The 27205-nt window shown below is 47.1% G+C and overlaps 1 protein-coding gene across 1 annotated transcript in view; it reads left to right on the top strand.

Moving 5' to 3' along the window:
• Positions 1 to 26337, top strand: part of MGMT (O-6-methylguanine-DNA methyltransferase) — a 299041-nt gene extending 272704 nt beyond the window's left edge. Inside the window, exons 4-5 of the mRNA XM_055245448.2 lie at positions 17835 to 17974; positions 26018 to 26337. Coding sequence (XP_055101423.1) covers positions 17835 to 17974; positions 26018 to 26227 — 350 coding nt within the window. The 3' untranslated portion in view covers positions 26228 to 26337. The remainder of the gene's footprint in view (positions 1 to 17834; positions 17975 to 26017) is intronic.
• The last annotated feature ends 868 nt before the right edge of the window (positions 26338 to 27205 follow it).

Raw genomic sequence — 27205 nt, 5'->3', positions numbered from 1 at the left:
TGCACATTTGCCATATTGGAAATTAAACCTTAGACTGTTTTTTGTTTTTTTTTTTTGAGATGGAGTCTCGCTCTGTCGCCCAGGCTTGAATGCAGTGAAATGCATTGTGATCTTGGCTCACTGCAACCTCTGCCTCCCGGGTTCAAGAGATTCTTCTGCCTCAGCCTCATACACCCTGCGTATGAAGGCTGCCCCTCTCAGCCAGTACAGCTGGGATTACAGGCACCCGCCACCACACCCGGCTAATTTTTATGTTTTTAGTAGAGTTGGGGTTTCACCATTTTGGCCAGGCTGGTCTTGAACTCCTGACCTTGTGATCCACCTGCCTCGGCCTCCCAAAGTGCTGGGCCTGAGCCACCACGCCCTGCCCTGAGACTTTTTAAATGTATTAACTTATTTAAAAATAACAACAGTAAACCCATGGCAGGATATCATAGGTAATATGCTTCTGGAAATGACAATTTTCAAAGACAGACACTTCAGGAGAGTGGCACTGTCGTCCATTTTTGCAGAATGGAATGCCTTGATGCCTGCCTCAGTGGAAGACAGCCCCAGGAGGCTGGGAGGTTCGCCAGGACTGCATGTGGCCCTCGCACCAAGAACCTGACCCATGGTGGAGGTGGTGAGTGCTGTGTGGTCGGCCTTGATGTTTATACGAGAGTCTCCGAGGTGTAGACATCAGTGTCTCCATTTTGGGAGGAGGGAGGCTGGTTTTCCTCCCAGCTTACCATTACCATTGTGTTCAAGGAGGGGCTGATATTTCGAGTGGGGTCACCATCACACTCACACCACCCAGGCTGCTTTCCACCACTCAGCTTTCTCATGCATCCCGTTTCCCAGAGGTGGCCAGTGCCTGGGCCCTGAGTCGGTCGAGATTCATCCAGAGCACAGCCGCAGAAGCCGGGCTGGCTGCAGACAGGGATGACCCAAAGCCCGCGTCAGCATTTGAGTGCCTGGGCCCACCGTCCAGGCCTGAGAGAGCAGCAGTGAAGCTCGGAGCCCCCACGAGCCCGTAGGTCAGGCCGTGGCTCTGAGCCTAGTCCTCCTTTCTAAATGGGAGTCGCAACGCCAGCTTTGCAAAGTGGATGTCAGGGCTCAGTGAGGGGCTCTGGGGAGACTTTGGAGGAAGGATAATGACTGGGGAAGTAGAAATTGGCTCCCAAAATGCTAGAGCAGGACTTAAGGGACTGATGGCCAGGCACCTGCCCCAGTGTGGCATCCTCCCGTCATTGGCCCGAGCGCTGAGCTGCACCTCTGTGTCAGGACTTGCTCTCAGTGTTGTGTCTGGGGAGGTCACGTGTCTACTGGGTGGGGCAGGTCCTTGTGTGGGAGGAGCCAGAAGCTCCTTTTTTTCTTAAAAGTTATTGGGCCAGAAGTAATGAATTCACCCTTAGCCTGTGATCTCCAGTAACTCCACCATCTGCAGGAAAATGACTTCACACCGTGCGCAGGGCTGGAAGGAGTACTGGGATGGAGTCCCACCTCGGCGTGCGACCCAGGGCATTCAGCAGTGCCCCAGGACCACAGCAGCCCATGCTCAGAGCCAGGTGATCAGGGCCAGGGCATTCAGCAGTGCCCCACAACTGCAATGGCCCATGCTCAGAGCCAGGTTCTCAGGGCTGGGGCATTCAGCAGTGCCCCATCACCATAGCAGCCCATGCTCAGAGCCAGGTTCTCAGGGCCGGAAGATGGCAGCTAGATGTTTAGCCTTCGCAGAGGTGGTAAACGGTAGAAAATGGAGCCGCGCCTGGATTCGAGAGCCTCTGAAATCCTACCGCCTAATCACTGTCTTCCCTGATTTCCCCTTAGCCACTCTATGGGTGGTATATAGTGGGCTGTTGGGTGGAGCGGGGTGGGTCATTCCTGATCTATCTGGAAAACCCACTTTATCTCTACCCAGCAAACTGCTACCCATCCAAGACCCAGGCCCACCTGTCACTTCCACTCTGGCACCTCGTTCGCCGTCACCTCACTCAGGAGGGTTCCACTGGTGCTTGCCGGCAAATGCCACTGTTTTTTGCAGCATATCTCATAGCATGTTGGAAACCCACGTTGACTTGGGGCTTTGTTCATCCACAGACGCTGTCAGGCATCCGTTTTCATGAGTCAGAGATGTCCTCTGTGGCCCTCCGTTGGCCGACCCTGTTGGGTGCAGCAGCTGTCAGTGGACAGAGGTGCATCAGTGCGTTGGTTGGTGGCATCGTGGCCTCACCGGCCCACAGTTCTGACAGAGGTGTCTGTGTTTCACCAACTCAGTCTGTCCCTGCCCATTGTCCGCACGCTCACTCCCTCCATGCCCCAGTCTGGCATCCTCAAGTGCAAGTGTGTGCATTTAATTCACGTAGTGTGACTTGGTTGGGAACATTCCTGGACCTTTGGGGCAACTGTCTTCTTCAATGTTAGCTTCTTCCTTGTTCCCTGTGGGGTCATAGAGGTCACGGCTGACATGCTGAAACAAATGCCATTGTTTTCACTTAAACCACATTGTATTCCATGGCCGCTGTGTCGTATGCGTATATATAATAGTATGTAAAGCGTATGGAAAGAAGAGATTGTGTCCAGACTGGCTACAGATGGTCATCCTAATGGTGGAAGCAGCCAGGGCAGGTGGGCTTGACTCGAGCTTTGGAGGGCCATCCTCGGTGTATTTGTTTTCATTTGTGGAGGCCCCTCAGCGCTCATGCTGGCCATGCCTGGTCAGGATGGGATGACCTGGTGAGGACAGATGAGGACAGCCTCTGCTTCCATGATGAATAAAACAGCATCTGGCTGGGTAGGAGGAAAGCCTGTGCTTGTTCAGCCTCAAGCACATGTTTGAAAGCTTGCCCCAAAGACATTTCAAAAAACCAGGCAGTGGTGGTGTCCTGTCCTCCTAGAGGCCAGGTTGTCCAGGCCCAGGGAAGTCTTGCTTAGGGGTCAGTGAGCGCTGGGACTCAGCCTGGCTCCTGGCAAGCACAGAGAACCCCCCTGCTGAGTCTTCTAAACAAGGCATCGGACGGGGCTGGCATGGGTGTGTGCCAGGCCACCTCTGTGCCTGGGCAGCTGTGCACAAGCTGGCTATGAGCTCCATGGCATGCAGAGCACGTCCAAACTAACCTGGTAGCCCAGGCCCATGGAAAGTGTGTGACATCGTGTCCCTGCCTTCAGAGTGAGCAAGCCACAAGCCAGGTGTCAGGAGCTGCTCCTTCTGCAGGTCACCCACCTCTGGCTGGCCAAGCACCATGAAGCTGGGCGCACCTTCCCCAGGGACCATACTAAAACAGCTGGCAGCACCTTCCCCCTGCTGTGAGCCCCATGCCTGACCTGAGCCTGAGCCCTCACAGGCCTGGCAAAGGCTGCCTGCAGAGGCCTGGGCCACACAGGCCCCATGGCCTTCCTGCATGCCACGGAGAGCCAGCCCACGGGCCTGGGGCACCTTCTCCCGCTCACTCTCAGTGTGTGCCTCCACAGGGACCACAGACCACAGGAGCTCCTGGCCCGCCACATTGCCAGCCGTGTGTGCAAGGTTTATCAGGTTCCTCTTGGCCAGGTTGAAGTAGATGCCGGGTGGGGATCCGTAGGCCCTGGTTGTGTTTGCAGAAGATGCTGCCCTTCACTGTCTTCCAGCTTCCCAAGAAAGGATGGTCCCCAGGCTCCATGCTGACACCACCCACCTTGCTTCACCCAGTAGGTGCTTACTGGATGTCTACTCTGGGTCACCCACAGTGCTGAGTGTTGGGATAGAGCCCCGGGAGGCAGGTGCCTGGTCCTCCGTGAGTCTGATGGAGGAGCCCTCCGTGATGACAGCCTTCTGTGAGAGCATGGCAGGTGGTGGGGCCTCGCAGAGGGAAAGATTTTGTAGAAAATGTGACCTAGATTCCCTTTTAAATAGGAAGTACTGGTCCCTAGTGTCTTGAACTTTGGGGAGAAAACTCCCTTTGATTAAAGAGAAGGTAACCTGGAAATGTGTTTTCCCTCATCTTTTTGTTAATTTATTTTTTAGATTAACATGTAGTGAAATTGGCTTTTTGTGGGGTATACAGTCCCGTGAATGTTAACGCGCCTGTGTGTTTCTGTAACCACCCCCAAAATCGGTGCAGAGGCGTTCCACCACCCGGACACCCCCACGCCTCCCCCCTGCAGCCGCGGCCTCTCCCCACCACCCTTCCAGCTCTCGGCAACTGCGACATGTTCTCCAACGCCGTGGCTTTGTGTTTTTGAGAATGTCATATAAATGGAATCAGACAGTATTTAACTTTTGGAGCCTGGCTTTTTTCACTCAGGTTAATGCCTTTGAGATTCATCCAAGTTGTTGCATGTATCTACAGCTTATTCATTTTTCTTGCTGAGTGTACGCTACCGTGTAGGTATATCTCCATTGATCTGTTTTTTTATTTTGGCCATTCTAATAGATACGTAATGATATCTTATTGTTTTCATTTGCATTTCCCTGATGGCCAGTTATGTTGAGCATCTTCTCTTGTGGTTATTGACCCTTCCTTATATCCTCTTTGGGGAAGTGTCAATTCAAGTCTTTTGCTTTTTTTTTTAAGTTAGGTGGTTTGTTGAGTTTCAGTTTGGAACTGTTGAGTTTGGAAAAATCTTTATATATTCTGGATAGGATAGGACTCTTGTTGGATTTCTTATTTCCAAGTATTTTCTCCTAGCTAGGAGTAGCTAGTCTTTTATTCTCTTAACACTGACTTTCAGCTGGGCGCAGGGGCTCACGCCTGTAATCCCAGCACTTTGGGAGGCCGAGGCGGGCGGATCATGAGGTCAGGAGATCGAGTCCATCCTGGCTAACATGATGAAACCCCGTCTCTACTAAAAAAAAAAAAAATACAAAAAAAATGGGCTGGGCATGGTGGCGGGCGCCTGTAGTCCCAGCTACTCAGGAGGCTGAGGCAGGAGAATGGCGTGAACCCAGGAGGCACAGCTTGCAGTGAGCCGAGATCGTGCCACTTTGCTCCAGCCTGAGGGACAGAGCGAGACTCCGTCTCAAAAAAAAAAAAAAAAAAAAAAAAAACCCTGACTTTCATAGACCAAACTTTTTCACAAACCAATTTTTTTCCCTTTTTAATGAAGTTCAATTTGTCTCTCTCTTTTTTTTTAATCATGATTTGGAGGACATATCTAACAACTGTTTGCCTAACCCCAGGTCATGAAGATTTGTCATGTATTTTCTTTTTTTTTTAGTTTAATGTTTTACATTTAAATCTATGATATATTTTGAGTTAATTTATTCAAGTAAGACATGAGATTTACATCACGCTTCACTATTTGCCTATGGATATCCAATTTTCCAGCACCACTTTTTGAAAATAATATGCTTTCTTCATTGAAATCCCTTTGCACCTTTGTCAATAAACATTTGGTTGTGCTTCAGTAGGTCTATTTTGGAAATCTCTCTTCTATTCCATTAACTCCATCTAGTAACTCCATCAATACTCCAACAATCTAGGTATTTATCCCTTTGCAAATACATAATTATTATTATGTATAGTAAGTCTTGAAACCTGTCAGTGTGATTTCTCTAACCTTTTTTGTCTCTTGTAAAATATGTTGGCTAGTCTCAATCCTTTGCCCTTTCATCTAAATTTTAGAGTCAACATGTCTATCTGCAATAAATTCTCCTAGGGTTTTTTTTATTGGAATGATAATAAACCTATAGGTCAGTTTGTTTGAATTTAAATTTTATGATATTGAGATTTCCATGAACATGATATGTCTCCTCAGTTATTCGGACATTCTTGTGATTACTTTTTCAGCATTTTGTAATTTTCAACAAACAGAGCCTATATACAAATTGTTAGATTTACATCTAAGTATTTTATTTTGGTTGGAGCCATTATCAGTGGTATATAGAAAGGTGATTGATTTTTATTTAGCGACCTTGTATCTAGTGACTTTGCTAAACTCACTTATTAGTTCTAAGACTTTTCTATTATTTCCTGGGTATTTTCCCATAGACAATTATATTGTCTGCAAATAGGGAGAGTTTGTTTCTTCTTTTCTAAAACAATTGTCTTCTATTTCCTCATCTTGCTTTTTTTGCACAGTTAAGTATGATGTTAACTGTGGGTTTTTTGCAGATACAGTTGTCAGATTGAGGATGTTACCTTCTATTCTTAGGTTGCTGAGAGCTTTTATCATGAATGGATGTTGAATTGTATTAAATATTTTTTCTGACTTGATATAGATTGTGTTTTTCTAGGATATTAATATGATAGATAATGTTCATTTTTAATAGCCTTTGTTTTTAGAATAGTTTCAGATTTACAGAAAAATTGAAAAATTAGTAGGGTTCTCTGATACTCCACACCTATTTTCCCAAATTATACCATTGATTCTTATTATGATGACATTTACACTTGACATCTTACATTAGTACAGTACATGTGTTATGATTCATGAACCAGTGTTGGTACCTTAATATTAACTAACGTCCTATGATCTTGAAGTTTTCTTAGTTTTTACCTACTGCCCTTCTTCCATTCCAGGATCCTGCCTAGGATACTGCATTACATCTAGTCATCCTAGCTCCTTTGGCCCCTCTTGGCTGTGACAGGTCCTTAGTTTTAGATGGCCTAGACAGTGTTAAGGAATACTGATTAACTATTTTGTAGAATGTTCCTCTTTTGGAATGTTTTATGCTTTTTGCATGATTTGACTGGGGTTATAGCATGTGAGGAGAAAAACCACATAGATAAGCTGTCATTTTCCTGAGATCATAACAAGGAGTCATGCTGTCAGTGTCATTTATCATTGTTGATGTCAACTTCGATTACCTGGCTGGGTAGTGGTGTTTGTCAGGTGACTCCGTGATAAAATTACTCTTCCCCCATCTCTCCTGTGTACTGCACTCGTCCCAAAGAAGTCGCTGTACTTAACACACTTAGGAATGGGGAGTTTTGCTCCTTGAAGAGAGAGTATCTACATAAGTTACTGGGAGTGCTTCTGCGTGGGAGAGTTCTTCTCTCTCACCTATTTCTGTATTCAGTCTTTTTTTTATGTTAGTATGGACTCAGGGATATTGATATTTTGGGTTGTCTTCCAATACTACTTTATTTTGTTGCTCAGATTATTCCAGTTTTGGCCATCTGGGAGATTGTGCAGTTTGCTCCTGTGTCCCTTTGTCATACTCTCCTTATTGTGGTTTGTCTGGAATGTTTGTCTTTGTTCTTTTGCTTCATTTCGTTTTGGAGTGTGTCGTGACTTTCTGATACTGCAAGATTCTCAAGGCCCATCTTGTGTATTTCCTGTCCCAGTCCTAGGGAAGAAAAGGCCAGTTCTTGAAGGAGTCTGGTGTCTTTTATTATAAAATGCATGAGAAACCGTGGACTGGGCACTAGGTTTGCTCCTTGCCTCGGGGGTGGTGTTATTTCTAAGTCTTCTCAGTTAACAGACCACAGAAGTAGCTTTGTGTGTACTAACCCATGGACAGATATATATTGTAAACATTTCTGTATGCAATTATCTGTGTCTATATTAAGCTAAACATTAGTTCCTACTGATATCTACAACTCTAATCCATTATCACATGGATTCTTCTAGCCTCCTCTCCTTACTCATCTGTAAACTCCTGCTCACAATGAGAAACCTGGCTCACACCTTCTGCCATCCATTTACTTAATTATTCAAGCCCAGTATACATAAAGAATAGTATCAGAGAGTTTAACACCTGTGCTCATGGGAAACAACTTTATCAACTAGAGTTCAGTATTTATGTGCAGTTCCTTTTGCCTTTAGTCTTATAGACTCCACTCACTTTCAAGTTACTTTTGGAGAAATCAGCTCTCCTCCCCCATTCAGTGAGAATGTTTTATAAGTTTATAATACAGTCAGATTCTCTTGTCACAGTCTGTGTTTCTTCCCAGGATCCCCTGATCTTCTAAATGTTTTGTTGTTGTTAATTTGCATACATTGCTTAGATTCACTCTTTGTGCTGTAAGCTTCTATGGCCTTTGATAGATGTATGATATCATGTTTTCACCATTACAGTAATAATTTTACATACAGAATAATTTTACACCCTAAAAATTCCCCTGTGCTCCACCTATTCAGTCCCCCACTCCTTCTGCAAGTGCCCCTGGCAGCCATTTATCTTTTTTCTGTCTGTATAGTTTTGCTTCTTCCAGAATGTCATCTAATTGGGATCATACAGTATGTAGCCTTTTCAGGCTGGCTTCCTTTGCTTAGCAGTGTACATTTAGCTTTCTCCATGTCTTCTTCATAGCTCATTTTTTTCACTGAATAATATTCCGTTGTATGGATGTACCATAGTTGTTTATCCGTTCACCTATCGAACAACATTTTGGTCACTTACAACTTTTGGCAGTGTTAATAAAGCTGCTATAAACATTCACAGCCAGATTTTTGTGAGGATGTCAGCTTTCAAATCAGTAGAGTAAATACCTAGGTGTGTAATTGCCAGATCACATAGTAAGACTCTGGCTTTGAAAGAAATTGCAGAACAATCTTCCAAAGTGGCTGTGCCATTTTGCATTCCCATCAGCAATGATTAAGCATCCTTTTTGCTCCACATCCTTGCCAGCAGTTTTTGGTACTGTCAGTGTTTGGATTTTTAGCCATTCTAAAAGCCATTGTAATCATACTCATTGTTTTAGTTTACAAGTCCTAAAGACAAATGATTATGTTAAATATCTTTCCTTGTGCTTATTTGTCACCTGTATATATTCTTTGGTGAAGTGTCTGTTAAGACTTGCCCATTTTTTAATTGGATTGTTTGACTTTTTTCTTGTTGAATTTTAAGTCTTTTTGTAATATATTTTAGATGCAAGTCTTTTTTCAGGTATGTGTCTTACATATATCTTCTCCTAGTCTATCTCACATTTTCAGAGTCTCAGCATCTTTTGCAGTAAAGAAGTTTTTAATTTTAATAAAGTCCAGCTTATTCATTTTTTTCTTTCATGAATCATGTTGTATCTAAAAACTCTTCTCCAAACCTAAGGTTGCTTAGATTTTCTCCTGTGTTATCTTCTGAAAGTGTATGATTTTCCCTTTTAAATTTAGGTCCATGATCCATTTTGATTTCATTTTTGAGAAAGGTATAAAGTCTGTATCTAGATTCACTTTTTCTTCATGTGGTGTCTAATTGTTCCAGGGCCATTTGTTTAAAAGACTATCCTTTCTCCATTGAATTGCTTTGGTTTTTTTGTCAAAGATCTTTGTCAAAGTCTACATTTGGCCCTTGTATTTATGGGTTCTACATCCATGTATTCAACCAACTGCAGATAAAAAATGCTCAACAACGAAGAAAGAATGGTTGCATCTTTACTGAAAGTGTACAGACTTTTTCTCCTTGTCATTATTCTCTCAACAATACAGTATAACAGCTATTTACATAGCATTTACATTGTTCAGATATCCTAAGTAATCTAGAGATGATTTAAGGTCTACAGGAGGATGTGCAAGGGTTATATGCAAATACTATGCCATTTTATATCAATGACTTGAGCATCCATGGATTTTGGTATTCTAGAAGGGTCCTGGAACCAATACCTAATGGATACCAAGGAATGACTGTATATCTGTGTGTGCCTGTTTCATTGACCTTTGTGTCTGTTCTTTTACCAATGCCACCCTGTCTTGATTCTTGTAGTTTCATAATGTAGATTTATTTTCAAATATTGAATCAGCCTTGCTTTCCTGGGACAAACCCCACTTAATTTTGATGTCTTGTTCTTTTTATGTATTGCTGGATTTGATTTGCCAATTTTTTTTGAGGATTTTTACCCTGTGTTCATAAGAGATACTGAACTGTACTCTTCTGGTTTCTGACTTTTTCTGGTTTTGATGGTGGAGTAATGCTGGTCTCATAAAACACTTTAGAAAATCTTCCTTTCTCTGGAAAAAATTATGTCAAATCAATCTTATTTTTAAAACATTTTGTAGAATTCACTGGTAAAATCATCTTGGCCCTAGAGGTTTCTTTTTCAGAAGATTGCAAGCTCTGAATTCAACTTCTTTAATAGTTATAGGAGTATTCAGTTTCATCTTGGATGAGTTTTGGTAGTTTGTAGTTTTTGATAAATTGGTCTATTCATAGTTGTTGGATTTTAGTACACAGTTATTTGTAGGAATACCTTATTATCTCTTTAATATCTGTGGGATCTGTGGCAATATCTTCTCTTTTATTCCTGATATTGATTATTTGTTTCTTCTTTTCTGTCAGTCTTTTAGAGATTTATAAATTTTATTGATCATTTCATGGAACTCATTTTTAATTTCATGGATTTTACTCTTATCATTTGGCTGTTTTCAATTTTGTTGATTTTCGCCTTTGCCTTTATTATTTCCTTTCTGGTTGTTTTGAGTTTATTTTTCTCTTCTTTTTCTGGTTTCTTGAGTTGGAAGTTTAGATTATTGAGACCTTTCTTTTTTAATATAGACACTTAATACTATAAATTTTCCTCTAAAAATTGTTTTAGCTTTGTCCCATAAATTTTAATATGCTTTATTTTCAGTTTCGTTCTGTTTAGTATATTCTTTTAATTTTCCTTCAGACTTTCTCTTTGACCTATTGATTATTTAGAAGTGATATGTTTACTGTTCAAATGTTTGGAGAATTTTCTGTTATGGTTTTTGTTGATTTCTAGTCTAATTCCATTATGATCAGAGGATGTAACTTGTATGATTGCAGTCATTTTGCATGTGTTAAGGTTTATGGCCCAGAATATGGCATATCTTGGTCAATGTTTTATGTACACTTGAAAAGAGTATAGATTATACTGTTATTGGGCAGAGTGTTCTGTAAATATCCATTAAATCCAGTCAGTTGATAGTATTTTTTACTTGTGTATCTTTGCTAATTTTCTGTCACCTAGTTCTATTGATTATTGAGAAAGAAATGTTTAGGTCTCCACATGTAATTCTAGATTTGTCTAATTTTCCTTGAATTTTGTCATGAGTTTTGAAATCTGTTGTTAGACACATATACATTTAGAATTGATGATTTGTTTTTGTGAATTGACCCTCTCACTGTGTAATATTCCTTCTTACCCTCTGGGAATTTTATTTGTTCTTAAGTCTGCTTTGTCTTTTATTAACTTTTTTTGTACATTTGTGTTTGCATGGTATATCTTTTTCTATCCATTTACTTTAAACCTACCTACAGGTATCATTTGAAGTGAATTCCTTATGACAGCATTTTCTTGTGCATGTTTTTAAAAATCTATTGTGACAGTCTCTGTCTTTTCCTTGGTGTGGTTAGATCATTTACATTTAATGTAATTATTAATGTTTGAATTTAGGTCTAACATTTTATTGTTTGTTCCTCTTTTTTTCCTATTTCTTTCTTCTTTCTTTTGGGCTATTTTTAACTTGTTTTAGTATTTTGTTTTATTTGTTGTGTTTTTTACCATATCTCTTCATATAGTTTTTCTAGTGACTGTTTTAGGGATTATAATACTTTCTTTTGCAGTCTAATTGGAATCACTATTTTACCTTTTTAAGTGGAATATAGAAATCTTATGACTATATAGATCCTTTTAACTCTCCCTTTATGTTATAGTGTCATGTATTATGTTTACATAAATTGAAAATCTCATCTCACATGTCATAATTTTTGCTTTTGGCTAATAAACATATCTTGAAAAACTTGAGGAAAATAGCCTGTAATAGTTTTCCATATACTTACATTTTTCTTACTCTGCCTGCATTCCTGATGTTCCAAGCTTCTGTAGAGTAAGTATATGGATAACTATAACCATCATTTCCCTTTTTTCTAAAGAATTTCCTTTAGCCATTCTAAAGATCAGATTACTGGCAATGAATTACCTTAGATTTTCCTTTTTATCAGAAAATGTCTCTAACTTCATTCCTGAAGGATCCCTAAACATTGGATATAGAATCCTGAGTTGACAGGTTTTTTTCTTTCTTTCAGCACTTCAAAAGTGCTGTTTTACTTCCTATGGACTCAGTTGTTTGTGATGAGAATTCCACAGTCATTCAAATGACTGTTTCCTTGTACATAATGCATTGTTTGTTTCTAGTGGCTTTCAAGACTTTCTCTGAAGCTTTCAGCAGTTTGATCATGATTTTTCTGGGAATGGATTTCTTTGAATGTGTCCTGTTTGCAGTTTTCTGGGCTTCTTAAATCTACAGTTGTGTATCTTTTGCCAAATTTGACAAAATTTTAGCTATTATTTCTTTGAATTTTTTCCCGTACTATTTTTCCTCTTTTTCTGTAACTCCAGTGACATAAATAGATCTGTTGACCTTGTCTCACGTGTTCTCTTTTTGTCTATTTTAAATACTTTTCTTTCTGTTGTTTGGATGATTTTTTGTTAACTTGGCTTCAGTTTTATTGACTCTTTTCTCGGCATCTCCATTCTACTATTGATCCTATGCAGTACAGTTTTTAATTTTGGTTATTGTATTTTTCAACACTAAATTTTCTACTTTATTATTCTTGATAGCTTCTATTTGTGTTCTTTCATTTGTTTCAAGAGCATCTTCCCTTGCAGCATTTTTATAACAGATCTCTTAAACTTTTTGTTAGATGATTTCAACTTTTGGGTCATCTCAGCCTTGGCATGAGTTGATTTTTTCCCTGGTGAGTTTATTTTTCTGATTATTTGCATGCTTGGTAATTTTCGATTGTATCCTGGTCATTTTGAATATTGTGAGACTCTGGGTTTTATATAAATCCTACAGATAATGTTGATATTTTTGTTTTAGCAGGCAGTCAACCTGGTTGGATTTAGTTAGTTCGTAAGTTCTGACCAGCTTCAATATTTGTTCAATTTTCAAACCCTTTGCAGTCCTCTTAAGATCAGTTCTTTTGTGCACCACTTACCAGCCAGTTTGGGAACTGGCAGTGCCTAATTCTTACGTCAGTTCTCAAAGTCTGCAGTTTAGGGTCAGATCCACATGTGCATAGGCGGGGAAGTAGACAGCTCACCTGAACAGGTGAATTCAGAAATTTATCAACAACTTTTTGGTTTGCTTCCATGAACTCGTTTTCCTCCACAATCTTCTTGGCACTTTTTAGTTCTCTGGGCTCCCTCTTCAGTGCCCTGGACAGACAGCTGGGGCTTTACCCCACTCCACTAAACTCTTCCTATTAGTAAACCTCAATCTGGGTCCAAGCATCAGGAAGACAGAGGTAAAAAACAAAGACATTTCACCCACCTCTTAGGGGGAGCACACCTCTTCCCATCAGAAAGGGACCATCCCCCCCTCACTGGTTTGGGCTCCTGCGGCCCCTGTTGTCCCCCATACCACAGGATTGCTTAGGGAGGAGCTGAGGTTCAAGGGCTCAGAGATAACACCAAAAAGGGACAATTCCTCACTCACCCTGAACATAGTTGTCTCAGCCCATTTTCTGCTGCTATAACAACACTGCCATCTAGGTAATTGATAAAGAATAGGAATTGATTGGGCTCACAGTTCTGGAGGCTGAGAAGTCCAAGAGCATGACGCTGGCATCTGCTGAGGGCCACCCCATGGTGGAAGGCATTCCATGGTGAGGAAGCATACCAGACAGGAAAAAAGGGGCCAAAGTCCCTCAATAACCAATTCCAGCAGTAACAGCATTCATCCGTTCCTGAGGGAGAGGCCCTCATGACCTAATCACGTCTTAACACTGTCACAGTGGCAGTTGTTTCCAACACAGGAACACATTGAAACCCCAGCAGTAGGAGATGCTTTTCCTTCCTCAAAGTGGATTAGAGCCCCTAGGGGGCTCCCCATCTGTGCCAGGCTTTGCCTCCAGGGCTCAGGCTGTAGTAAGTTTGGGCTGAGGATAACAGAGGGATAACCTAGGAAGCCCATTCATCTTTTCCGTGGTACTTGAAATTCTTATCTTCTTTCCAAGGCTGCCCACTACTACTGACTCTTCCCAGCCCTCACGTAGCTGCTCCGTGCCTTCTGTCCAGGTTTTATAAAGACATTCAGTAGAAGAAACAAATATAGAGTGACTTGCTTCATTTTACCTGGAACCAGAATCCCCCTTTCCCTCCATTTGTGTTTCAGGTTTATTCTGGCTGCTTTTGATGGCCAGGGAGCATTAGGTCAAATAGCTGTGACTTGTGCCAGGGACACCAGCTCCTGGGGATCCCCCTTCCGGGCCAGTGGCTGCTGCACAGGGATGTCCTGCAGGAGCTAATGCCCTGCTCTTTCTTGCTATCTGTTGCTCTTTGTTGGCCATGGCCACAGCACAGCTGCTGAGATGCTCCCCAGGCATGGCCCAGCAGGTAGCACCGGTGTGTATGGGCCTGAGTGTGCCCCTGCTAGCTGCAGCCTGGCTAAGGAAAAGTCCCAAAGCCTGGGCTGCTGAAGGATGCCCCTTCCTCCCAGGAAGCCACACGGACCTTGACAGGTCACCACCCACGGAGCTGTGAGGGTTGAGGGAAAGGAGACTCCTCCTCAAGAACTTGGAAGCAGAATGGTCTGCCTCCCAGGAAAGAGACCCTCAGTGCTTGTCTGAGCCCTGATCTCAGAGAGGGCCAGCTGCCTGGCCAGCTCTGCTATTGACTGTGCTCTGAGCCTGGCTGTGTGCAGTGGACACACAGGTGTGTTTGCTGAGGTGGCTCTTAGCAGATTATCACCGAGGAGAGATGGATGCCCAGGATAAGGAAGTGATGAGTCTGAGCTCAGCAGTGGCAGAGCCAGGCTGGTCCCGGTCTGTGTCCTCCTGCCGTGCTCTAGTGTGTGCTGTCTTCCTTATTGGAGCTGGGTTTGGCGAGTTCGTCCAGGTTCAGGTGTCAGGCCTGCTCAGAGCCTTGAGCTCCACTCCATGGCATGGCATGAAAACACCTTGCATAAAAACCCAGTGTCTGTGACACAAAACAATTTCTCCCGTGACCAGCATCAGAAAAGGGAATCCAGACCCTTGGCGGAGGATGCACAATGCAGGCAGAGGGTTTAGAAAACAGTCTTCTCTGGGTGAGGCAGTTACGGTGCACACATTTAAATAGCCGCCCAAGCCGAAATGAAAATAGCCATGTCCTTCATAAGGAAACAAGGGAAGTGGAGGGGAAAGGGAGAGGAACATCCAGAATGTGGCGTACAGTGGCCGCGTCACAGAGCCCCCAGGTCTCGGGGCTGCCCTCTGGGGAGGCCCATGGTGAAAGAGAGAAGGCTGCTGGGGTATTTTTTTGTTTTGTTTTTTGAGACAGAGTCTCGCTCTGTCGCCCAGGCTGGAGCGCAGTGGCACAATCTCAGATCACTGCAACCTCTGCCTCCCAGGTTCAAGTGATTCTTCTGCCTCACCCTCCCGAGTAGCTGGGACCGCAGGCGAGCACCACCACGCCCGGCTAATTCTTTTTTTTAGTAGAGATGGAGTTTCACCATATTGGTCAGGGTGGTCTCAAACTCCTGACCTTGTGATCCGCCCACCTCGGCCTCCCAAAGTGCTGGGATTACAGGCGTGAGCCACTGCGCCTGGACCAGAAGGCTGCTGTTTTAATGGTTGCCCCTTTGGACCACCTGAAGTGATTGTTCCAGCTACTGAGGACTGATGTTGTCACCTCAACCTCAAGAACTTCTACTTTCCACGTGAGTTAATGTCTATGAGTGGATTTCACTGGATTATAGAATATGATGCTTAACAGCAAGGATTGCCCTTCTTCAAGAACGGGTGGCATTCAGCCGTGTGATTCTGCACAGGCCAGGGTTCGAAGCCCTGTGCTCTTTGAGAGCTGCTTCAACTAATTACTGCGTTTGTTTGCTGCAGGGTGAAACTGAGTTTTCAGTTTCATACATTTGTAAAATCAGGTGCCTGATCGCTAAATACTGCATTGTTTGAGCTATGCTTCCTCATATGTTGCCTGGTACGGACCAGTTAAGAAATGGTTTCCCATGAGAAACTGACAATGAAGCTGAACATGTTTGATAAACTCTGTGCTCATCTATGGACATATAATTGTTTTATTATACGATACTTTTACACTTGGAAAGAAAGGTGCTCCATAATTTGGCAGCAATTTGTCAGAGCAGCACTCGAGGCTGGCGCTCAGATGAGGCCCTTGGAACCGTGCCATTGTTTCTCAGAACTGCTCCGCGCTCCACTTAGGTTTGCACACGCCTCCCTCGTTTTCATTCCTACAAGTTTAGTAAAGTTCCAGGCCGTTCTCCCAGAACACCTAACGGAAAGCACGGAAAACAAAACCACCAACTCTGTGTTCCCCGAGGAAGGCAGGAAATTGGCCTCTGCTTCTTGTGGTATTGACGTGCTGCTTTCATTGTTTCTTTTCCAAGACAGCTGTCCCCGAAATCTCTGTTTCTCCAAGTCAACAGCAGGCTACCTCGCTTTGCTTTGCTTTTTTTTAAAGTTAGGCATAACAACAACAGCAACCATAATAATGATTAACAGTTTGATTTCAAAACGTTTTCTGAAGAAATGACAGTAAACAGAGTGCATTTGCCCAAGGAAATCCACCACCCCCCCAGCCATCAGCCGGTAATACAACTGCATGTGCTAATGAACCCGAAGCTGTTAATGTGGTTTCTTCAGTTAAATTGATTCATGAATTTTGAAGAGAACATTATCTAATGAATTTTCTTTGAATAGAAAGCAATTAAAAGGACAAATCAGTCTGATTAACCCCAAAGTCACCCTCCTGCCACAAATGGTGTACAGTTTGAAATTATATCATAAAAAACTGGAGCACATTTGCTATCTTTTTGCCCTCTACTAATCCATGTAAATTAATGAACAACAAAGTTAATTTCTTTGATGACCCTTTTCTAGTATCACCTGGATTATGCTGATGTTTAATTTGCTTAATGTTATAATAAAGACTAAACAGACTTTTTTCCCAGTGAAGTGATTATCGTTCCCTTCAGTTAAGAAGTGATTTTTATTATTTAACACACATGTAAGGGTGTGTTTCCTTTAAGAACCAAATCACACTTTGCCAGCTTGGCACCAAGTGTAATTAGTGTTCTTGTGGACACACTCGGAACATCGTTCCTGCCCGTGGAAGCCTTCCCTTTGTTGCTGCTATTCAGAAACTCGTGCCCCTGGAGGGGCTGGAGCCCCTGCGATGGAGGACGTGGCTCTGTCTCCAGTGGTCCTGAGCCACATGTCCCCCTTGGAAAGACAATAGGTACTGATTCAGACAGGCCTTCTTCGCGTGCCCCAGTTTCTCTCCCGCCGACACCATTCCCAGGTAACAGTTCTGAAACCTGGAGGCAGAGGGAGAGAATGTTGTCCTGCAGTCACCTCCTCATTCCTGCAGCAGGATGCGGCACAAATGCAGTTGGATGTGGTTAGTCAATTAAAATGGGAATCAAGTCATTTTATTTTTGCAGCCCTATTCACTAAAGATGCCTGTAGCCGAGGTCACCGCCAGCCCCTGCATACTGTGGTGCTTGGCACTCCGAGCAGTAACTGGGGGAATCCTGCGCACGGCTGGAGGTGGACAGCCAGCATAATATCGCAGCCTGGCCTGTGGCTGCTTTTGCCTTCTTTGTCCCAGTTGAAGCTGGAAATTAACCAGCAGTACAAAAGATTTCCAAGTAGGCGGGCAGGCAGGGACTTCTGTGCGTATTAATTGAGCCAGGAGCTCACTTACAGACACCCAGTCGCTAGAAGAGTGGCACACGCAACCCCGCGTGGAACACGGGAAGGTGGAAAGAAATTGCAAACCTGTGGTGCCAGCTCCGGGGATGCCTTCCAAGGGGCCAGCCTGCATGGTGGCCTGCCACATGCTTCCGTCTCCTCACCTGGTGACATGGTGGCAGCAGTGCATGGAGGCCGTGTTTTAATTGAGTATAACACCTCTATTTGTGTCGATGCGTTTCCTGTTTTGGGACTAGCGGCTATTTATATCAGAGCTGCTGAAGCCGTTTGTCCAAATAACATCATCCTGCATTCTTCCTTTCAGAGTCGTTCACCAGACAGGTGTTATGGAAGCTGCTGAAGGTTGTGAAATTCGGAGAAGTGATTTCTTACCAGCAATTAGCAGCCCTGGCAGGCAACCCCAAAGCCGCGCGAGCAGTGGGAGGAGCAATGAGAGGCAATCCTGTGAGTTCTCGTGGCGCGGGCATGGCTGTGGGTGGCAGGTGCGTGCAGGTGGCAGGGTGTCGTCTGATCCCACGTGTTTCCCCGGAAGGCAGGCTGTGCTGCTGGGGTGGGCAGAGGGGCAACATCTGTGATGGGGACCATTGTGCCAGATGCCTCCGGAAGAGTCAAGGAGGCTACCCCAGCACCACACTCCTGGAAGCTCCCCCACCCCGGGAGCACATCTCCACTGCATGAGCTCCCGGTTGTCACAGTGAGCAGGAGAGGAGGGAGCCTGGAGGAGTGGCAAGTGGGCAGAGGGGGCCCCACCCGCTCACTCAGCAGGTGGAAGTGGTGGGTGCCTGTTTTATGGCCCACACTCTTCTAGGTGCCCGGAGTACAGCAGCTAACAAAACAGGCAAAAAGGCCTACCTGCGAGGTGCCTGCATCCTGGCAGGATGGCCAAGCAAGGGTGCACATCCAACCCCATCTCTCTGTGGGCTGCACTCCCCCCTGAGGCCCAGGGCTCCCTGGGTCTCAAAAGCTAAAGCACCACACGTGAGCACGCAAGACGGGAGGCCTTGCAGCATGGGACGAGGGACCTGGACCGCACGCACCTTGTGTCTCACCAGGGATGGCGCCCTCCCCAGAGCCCTTCTGTGTCCTCGTCCTTCCCACGCGTCTGCAGTCAGATTTCACTGAGCTCGAGGCTCCCAGGCTATGCAGCCTCAGGCCATGCTCCCCAGAGGACAAGGCCCAACCGGGACACAGCATGGGTGGGGCAGCGTGGCCTGTGGTGCCTCGGGGCAGCATGGGTGCCCTTGCCCTCCCATCTCCCAGCACCCAGGCCTGACAACTGGGCCACGGGCCATCTGGCATGAGGTGGTAAGTCACACACAGCATGCCATGTGGGCCCGGCCAAGGCCACACGTGCCTATGTGTGTGGGGGCAGGAAGGGTGCCCCCGTCTGCGTGGCCTGTTGGGAGAACCCACACAACCTCGAGAACGCCCCTGGAATATTCACCCAGTGATGGTGTGTGGTCACACTGGCAGTGTCTTCTCCCGAAAGCTCTATGAAAGTTTCTAGCATGATGGAAGCATACCATCTGATCAGGGAGCGCAACTATGATCACTCCATCGTGGGATGGGAAATTACTAAATCAGATAGACCTCGCTTTTTGAGAAATTGCTGTGGCTTTACTATTTCCCAAACTATTTCCATCCCTGCTCACAGGGGAGAGGCCGGCATGTTCACACCACAGCCTGCTGCTCCTGCTGCCCGCTGCAGCAGCCTGGGAGGAGATGACAGTTACGTAGGCTTTTGCACTAAACTGCATTGTTAGTCCTTAAAAAGCAACTCTAGTAGGTTTGTAGTGGATTGCATTGTCGTAATGTACACCCTAATCTAGGCGAGCTTTCTGCCCTATTAAAATATCCCAAATATCCCAGGAGTGAGATACCACAGGGATAGCCACCATCCCCACCTCCTCCATCTCTTCCTGTCCTCAGTTTTGGTGACAGTGGCTGGTGGGTGCAGTTGGCCCTTCCTTTTGCACCTGTTGCACGTTAATTGCAGCGTCTTCAGCTACATTGTCGCAAAACATCTGCACAACGCAGTAGGGATCTGATTTTTACGGCGTGTTGGGGGATATTTCCGAATCACATTTCTGAGGATGGTTTTTGGCGTTTCCCAATAAAGCTTAACCTACGTGCCCCTCTGGAAGGCCACTGTCTTCTCCCCGGTTGTGAGTCAATTTTGAGTGTTCAGCCTGATGAAAAGGCAGCTCAGATGCTGTTGTGTTGTGGCTCCATGTAGGGCCCATGAGAACTGTGGATGTGAATGGGGTTTTGGGGGTCCTCTTCCTGCACCAGTGCAGTGACTGTTTCAGGCAATGTCTACTCTTTGTGCCCCTTGAGGAGAGTAAGTCCTTGTCTTCTCCCCACTGAGGAGGTGGATTCTGCTCCCTCCGTGCACACACGTGAGGATGGGAGTGGTCCCGTCAGTGGGCGCCGACTCTGCTCGCTCCCTCGTGTGTGCAGCTCCCCTTTTGCTGTAAGGACAAGCTCCACTAACTGACATGTGCAGCATGGCAACACCCTCCCCCACCAGTCTTTCGTGACGCCAGCAGTTTCTCACTCTGCAGTGGAGATGCCGTCGCTGGTTAGCAATCCTGCTGGTGGCGATATTTGGAGACATTTATTGTTCTGCAAACCAGCGTGACTCTCTTCTCCTGCTATTAATCTCTATGAGTGTCTCTGTTCCAGTATGGCCTTAGTCACTGAAATGTATAAAGTAGTATCACATGGGGTGTAAAACCTAATGTCCGTAAAGTCCACACGTCGGCACCCCATCCCATGGCAAAGCCAAGACTGGAGGTGAGCACAGCATCAGGCAGGAGGGTTCTACAAGCACCAAGTCTCGCCCTTCTTGGCATCCACATGCCTCCTGTGCCAAGGGTAGCCAGGCGCTGGTGGCCTTTCTGTGGGCTCCACCATGTGCAGTGACCTTCAACCTGAGGAGGGGGCTGCAGCAGGACCTGCGGCTACGGCACCCACAGACGCCTCAAATTATAGCACAGCTATGCCAGAGATATTCCTTCAAGAAGCCTTCAGCTACGTAGTTTACTATCATTCAGGTTGACAGCCTCCCAAGTTCCCATTAGAAACCTCATTAGAATGGGCTAGGAGGATGAAAAGGTGACCCAGGGACTTGCGGGAGGAAGGGCCCTGGCCAGCAGTGAGCCATTGCTGCTGTCAGTGTCCCCAGGAATGTTTCCCTTTGGCGCTGACAGCAACGTCCCAGCCGGAAGGCTGCGCATATCCACTCCAGCCCAGACGGTGAGTCGCTGAGACTGGCTCATTGAAAACATCACTTATATTAAGGCTGAATAGAGTGATTGTGCATTTAAGGGAGGAGAGTGAAAAATGGACTTGGAGTATTAGAAAACATCGTAAAGCTCATTGTGCATTAATTCCTTAGGTGGCTTGCAATAAACAGGAGCACATGCTGGTTCATATTACTGCATTTGCTGTCGGCATGAGTTTCTCTTCCCCAACCGGAGTAAGGGATGGCTTTTGCCATGCGGAGCTTTCCTCTATCCTAGGAGCTTGATTTCTCCAGAATTTTCCAGGAAGGACTCACCAGTCGGTGTAAGGTGGTTGGTCAGCATTCCTGGAAGGCTGTCTCCCCAACTCAGCGGGAGAGGATGGTCAGTTTCCCAGTATATTGAGTAGAAAACTCCTCCCGGCCCACCCCCTCCACAAAGCAGCCTTCCTCTTCCTCCTCAGACAGAATTTGCTAAATGCAGTTCAAAGGCAATCAATACATTGCACAGAGTCTCCCCACCTTGTTCTAAACAAATGCATTCCTGAGGAGTTAGTTTATTCACAGATTGCCATGAGCGTTAATGACCCCCCGAGTCTTGTTCTGCCAGTCACCCAGATGGCTGCTGATAAAGACTTAGCATCATGTTCTAAGTGTCAGGGTTGTCAGTGGAGCTGAACCATTTGACCAGAAGAAAAAAATGCACAGGGAGCTATTGATTACAGCTTCTGGGTGTCACTTGTTCACTAGGATTTAGGTATTGATGAGGCTGCGAGTGAAAACCAGCTCTTTCCCTTGTGGGCTGCTGCCCAGAAGAACAAAGGCGAAGTTGGAAAAAATATTCAGCCGGTACCAGAATCAGAGGGATTCCATCATTGATTGAAAGGCCCCTTCATGTTATTTTTGTTGGAAACAAATCTATGGGTTTGGAAGTTTTATAGCATTTGAGAAAGAGGCTGCATAAGTGATGGATTCGCGTATTGGATGAATTAGATTTCACAGCATGAAGATTTCAATGCAGCTGTGATATTATGAGCTTCTTGGTTATTGATAAAAATTACATTTTATGCAGCACATGCTTTAAAGGAGAGGGCATAGAGGGTACGGATCCTTTGAAAATGTCCTTAGGGCCCCAATAAATTTCAGCAGGTTTCATCATCTTAATAGTCTGAAACCTGCCACCAAAATTCACACAAACAGAAGCAGCGTTCCCTATTTCTAATGGTAAAAATAGTGCCTATTTGGTAAGTCACCTCTTCCCATCACAGCATGCTAAGGTGAGGACCATTCACAGCTGTCGGGGTCATTGTTATTCTGTGCCGTCTGTCCTGGCCTCTGCATTGATGTAGAGGGAGAGGGAGACATGTTTATTTTACTCATTTTTATAATTTCATAGCTCATTGAGAGGGAGAGAAGAAAAACCAAAGCTCTGCTGTGAAATCTGCTGTTAGGTAGGAAAATTGAATTGGTGCCTAAATGTTTATAAAACTAGATTGAATTAAATGCCTACCTCTTTATCAGTCAAAAACGTGAATTGTATATTATCTAATAATGCCCTCACAGCAATTATTAATGGGACTGTTGTATTGGATAAAAATCATCAATCAGGGTAAATATTCCATCCTGGAGATTTCCTGTGACTCATTCTGGAAGACTGGGATTCTCGGCTGTTCCAGAACTTGGCAGTAACTACACCTCACTCTAGTAAACTCAACGCTGAAAACAGTCAGCCCTCCGCCACCTGCATGTTCCCATGTCATAGTCGTCAGAAGCCTCTTAGACTGCATCACTGGTGCACGTTACCAAACTCATCGTCAAATCAGGATGAGCTTCATGATGTGCTGGAAGCCAGAGCCCCACCTTGCAGCCATGTCATCTGCCAGCATCGGCTGTCACCCCACAAAGTCCCACCTCAACAGTCCACGTCAAGGAGGAGAAGTGTGGTGCATGGAGCCATGCGGGAGAGTGGTTAGAGCCCCTTCTTTGCCACTTAACAGCTTTATGAACTTGGGCACAAGACTCCATTCGGCCGGAGGCTGAGACAGGCCTGGTGGGGCCTGGTGGGGGACATAGATGGGGTGGAAGATGCAGCAGCATCAAGCACGGGCACACCCGCTCCCAGGGGCTTTAAGCACCTTTTCCACGGGGGGCTGGGGCTTCCCCCACCTCCCTCGGGGACGTGTGTAGCTGGGCCCCACAGAGGGCCACACCCACCAGGTGAAATCTGTGGCAGGTACATGTGTGGCAGTGACACAAGCCGCCTGCCCCGAAAGCCTCAGGGGATGCAAGAGTAGGAATCACCTCCCCAGGAAGCAGAGGTGCCCAAGAAATAGAGCTTGGAGACGCTGGGCACGCGCCCCCAGCTGCTTCCTCTAAAAGCTCACCTGACCAGTAGCTGGTTGCTTTGTCCAGTTCACTGGCTTTGGAGGGTGGAGCGTGGGGAAGCTGGGCATGGGCAGAAATCGTCTTTATGTTGAGCTGGGGATACACTCAGCTGGAGAGAAACAGAAGAGTGAAGTCGGAGTGATACCCGGGGGGTACACAGAATGATACCCGGGGGTAGCCTGGACATGCCTCAACCTTGGGATCCTGCAGGAACGGCTGTTTGTTCTCATCAGGGCAGGACGCTGGGAGCAGGGCAGCCATGTGTGAGGGCCCGGGGGGAGGCCCCGGGTCTGCAGCATCCGTGTCTGGGCCATCTAGGGTACAGGGATGAGTGGGCTGCCCTCCAGCTCAGGATGCAGGGAGGAAGGGGGGCCAGGCAGTAAGCAATCCCTAGGCATCTCCCATGTGCCCTCCACGTGTCGTGCCGGTCGAGAACCTTCCAGAGTGAGCTTGGTACCCTTCCCCATTCTTCTGGAGCCCACACTGGCTCCTGTGGTTGTGCTCATTGGCAGTTTACCTTCTTCACGGAGCAGCCACTGTGATGCTTTGCACGATGATTAGGCATGTCCCCGCACACGTCCCCCGAGATGTCCTGGCCCCTTAGTGGCTGCCCACCCATACACCTGCTCCCCAGGCGCCATGAGCTACTTAGGGATGAAGGCTCTGCCTGGGAGGCTCTCCAGCCAATTCTTTCTTTAGAAATCTGTGCGAGACGTCCCCACGTGCTCCTGGGAAGCCATTCTGGAGCAGCTCTTCACAGTAACCGCTTGTTGGGAAGCTTAAGCAAATGGACCTGGAGCCCCCAGAGTCCCCCGCAGTGGCTGTGCAGGCTCTGTGGCCATCCCTGTCTGCCCAGGCAGAGGGGGACAACCAGAGAGATGCCCATATGTTACTTCCCTGTCTTCCACCTTTCTGAGCCAACTGAGAAATAGATAGCAGACCTCAAGATTTTAGCTTTATTAGGGTAAAAGCAAGATTGAAGGCTGGGGGTGGAGGACCGGTGGCATGGCCATGGTGGCTTCCCAGTAATTCCCACAAGAATTACATTCGCCATCACTGTCCCCTCTGGCTAAGCTGAGGCCTCCCCAGCCAGAGCAGGGACTGACCATCTCAGAAGAGATCAGGGCACCCCGAGCCCTGGGGCAGGCAGGTCACCTGCAGGAGCCCTAACATTGCTAAGCTGGGCATGCCCCTCCCTTCCTCCCTTATCGGTGCTCAGTGACTCATTCTCCCTTGTGGGTGTGAGAGTGGAGGAGGCCAGCACCCACATGGAAACCAGAGGCAGGGGCCACAGCACCTGCCCCCACCCACCACAGGTGGCTCTCAGAGCTTCAGCCGGACAGTGGACCCATGGAGCTCCTCCTGTCTACACAGCTTGGGCAGCGCCAAAGGACCAAGGCAGAGTCTCCCTGAGGACTGCACTGAAGGAGGCGCCCGCCCCTCTGGAGGGAACAGGGATTCCCTTCCCCTGGTGGAACATAAAGAAGCAGTTGGTAGGCAGGATCCGGGGCCTGTGCATGGCCGCGTGGTTGTGGTCCTCACTCTGGATCAGCCCCTATCAGCACAGGGCATCCTGAGTTTAGGTCAGCCACAGATCCGGATCGTGCCGGCTCCAGGCTAGGAAATAACAGGTTGGGCATTGCCGGAGGCTCCAGGATGCTGCCGCCAGAGTCCTGTGCCTGGGGGCGTGGGAGCCACGTGGGAGGCGCCGCCTGCAGCTTGGAGCTCTCTGGAGCCTTGCCCTCACCCTTTCAAGGTGGTGCCAGCCCTGGCCTCACGTGTGGGCTGAGGATGGCAGCATTTTGAGCTGTGGGTGAGTTTGGGTGAATGTGCAGATGGCACCTTGAGAGCCATCGCTGCCTTGAGTCCCTGGGTGGAGCCCTTTTGACAGTCACTGCTTCCTCTTTGGTTGGGTGGGGGTGGTTTTCCTTGTGATGTAAGCTCACTTTTTGAAGCCCCTCTGCTAGTTTAAGACAGATGTGTGCTCACCGTCACTCTCGGGTGAATGGCTGGACGACAGCTCTGCCTCCCTGAACTCCTGAATTAGAAGGCTGCAGCAGCCTGTGGAAGGGCTGAGGGCAGGGAGGGGTAGTGGGTCTGGGTCCCTGCTGGGACCCAGTGGAGAAGCTGAGCGTGCCCTGCCCCCACTGGGGGTGACCAGGGAGCTTCTTAGACACCTACAGGCACCCCAAAACTACGGAGGGAGACACATCCCCACTCCTGGGCACAGTGCGAGGCAGGGGTTGGCCAAGTCCTCCTGTCAAGGGCCAGAGAGTAAATATGTTAGGCTTGGCAAAGCAGCCACAGCCAGTATGGAGAAAAAGGTATGGCTGCGTTCCAGTAGAGCTTCATTTACAAAAGCAGGTGGTGGGCTGCGTGGGCCACAGCCACAGTTGGCCGGCCATGGGCTGGAGAGGCCTGTGGAGGTATGGTCTTCTCTGACGCTTCCTGTGATGCCTGTGTGATATCTGGGGAGTCTGAGAGCGTCACATACCACCAGAACTTGGAAATGTAGTTTTCAGTTTTGTAAGCCAACGTTGTAAATTACTCACCGGATGAAATTAAGTTTTCTCCTCCCAAATCATGGCATAAAGCAATTCTCTGAAGATGCCCCACGTCACCTCAGGACATTCGTCCCTCCCCCAGCCCATGCCGAGACCCCCAGGGACTCAAGGGCCTCAGGGGAGGGGGAGTCCATGCTGAGACATAGCTGGCACCCACCCATGCCAACAGCCTGCCCCCGGCACGGGCCCTGCTTGGTGGGCACAGGACTCCTGTCAATCAGGGCCTTGCCCTTGACCCCAAAGATTTCATTTTCCAGATCCCTGACTGACGGTGGCTGCCCCCCTGTCTTCCAGGTCCCCATCCTCATCCCGTGCCACAGAGTGGTCTGCAGCAGCGGAGCCATGGGCAACTACTCCGGAGGACTGGCCGTGAAGGAATGGCTTCTGGCCCATGAAGGCCACCGGGTGGGGAAGCCAGGCTTGGGAGGGAGCTCAGGTCTGGCAGGGGCCTGGCTCAAGGGAGCGGGAGCCACCTCGGGCTCCCCACCTGCTGGCCGAAACTGAGTGTGTGCAGCAGGATGGATGTTTGAGCGACACACACGTGTAACACTGCATTGGACGCGGGGCATGGAGCCACCGCTGTATTAAAGGAAGTGGCGGTGTCCTGGGAACAAGTGTGTCTGCCCTCTCTGTTTCCACATTTTACAGAGGATGAGTTCAGATGCCCGCAGTCCTGCACACATTGGTTTCCTTCTCTAACGCTGCCCTTGCTCTATTTTTCATGTCCATTAAAACAGGCCAAGTGAGTGTGGAAGGCCTGGCTCATGTTGGGGCCACAGCCCAGGATGGGGCAGTCTGGCACCCTCAGGACACAGACGGCTGCCACAGCCGCCATCTAGGGCCAGCTAAGGCCTGTCCCAGTCCGTCCACACTAGAAAGCTGGCCCTGCCCCATCCCCACCATGCCTCCTTTCCTGGCTGTGTCCACGTCTGTGGTGGCATTTTCCACTCACAATTCCTAGCATCCCACACTCAGGTCTCACTGAAGGAAAGGGGAACAGGCCAAGGAAGTCGATACTTACAGAGGTTTTCTAGCTGTGTTTCCCACCTGCCAAAAAGGCTAATGCAAGCTGCATCCACTTACGGTCTGTATCAGGTGAGTAGAAAATAACCATTTGCCAAGATTTGGAAAGACAAAGAGCTCTCTGGACACGAGTTCCATGGAGCTTGCCCCTCTCTGAGAGCTGAAGTCAAGTCTCACCCTCTCTCCATACTCCCTGGCCTAGTGTGCTCTGGGTAGCAGGTAGGAAGGGACAGGGGCCTCACATCTCAGGGGCTGCACCAAAGGGCCCTCAGGGACCATGGGCCTGTTAGGACCCCAGCACCCCAGTGTCGATCCTGGAAGTCAAAGGTCACGACTGTGGGGGGCCAGCTCATGTCACTGATGGCAGCAGCGAGGGTTGCCAGCGTGGGTGGTGCGCTGCTGTCTGATACTTCATTATTGTGTTGTCATTCTAGCTGTATAATTAACTATATCCAAAAG

The sequence above is a fragment of the Symphalangus syndactylus genome, chromosome 2 (genome assembly GCF_028878055.3).
Source record: "Symphalangus syndactylus isolate Jambi chromosome 2, NHGRI_mSymSyn1-v2.1_pri, whole genome shotgun sequence".
In the NCBI taxonomy this organism is placed as follows: domain Eukaryota; kingdom Metazoa; phylum Chordata; class Mammalia; order Primates; family Hylobatidae; genus Symphalangus; species Symphalangus syndactylus.
The sequence above is the reverse complement of the archived record's forward strand: the minus strand, read 5'-3'. Positions and strand labels throughout refer to the sequence as shown.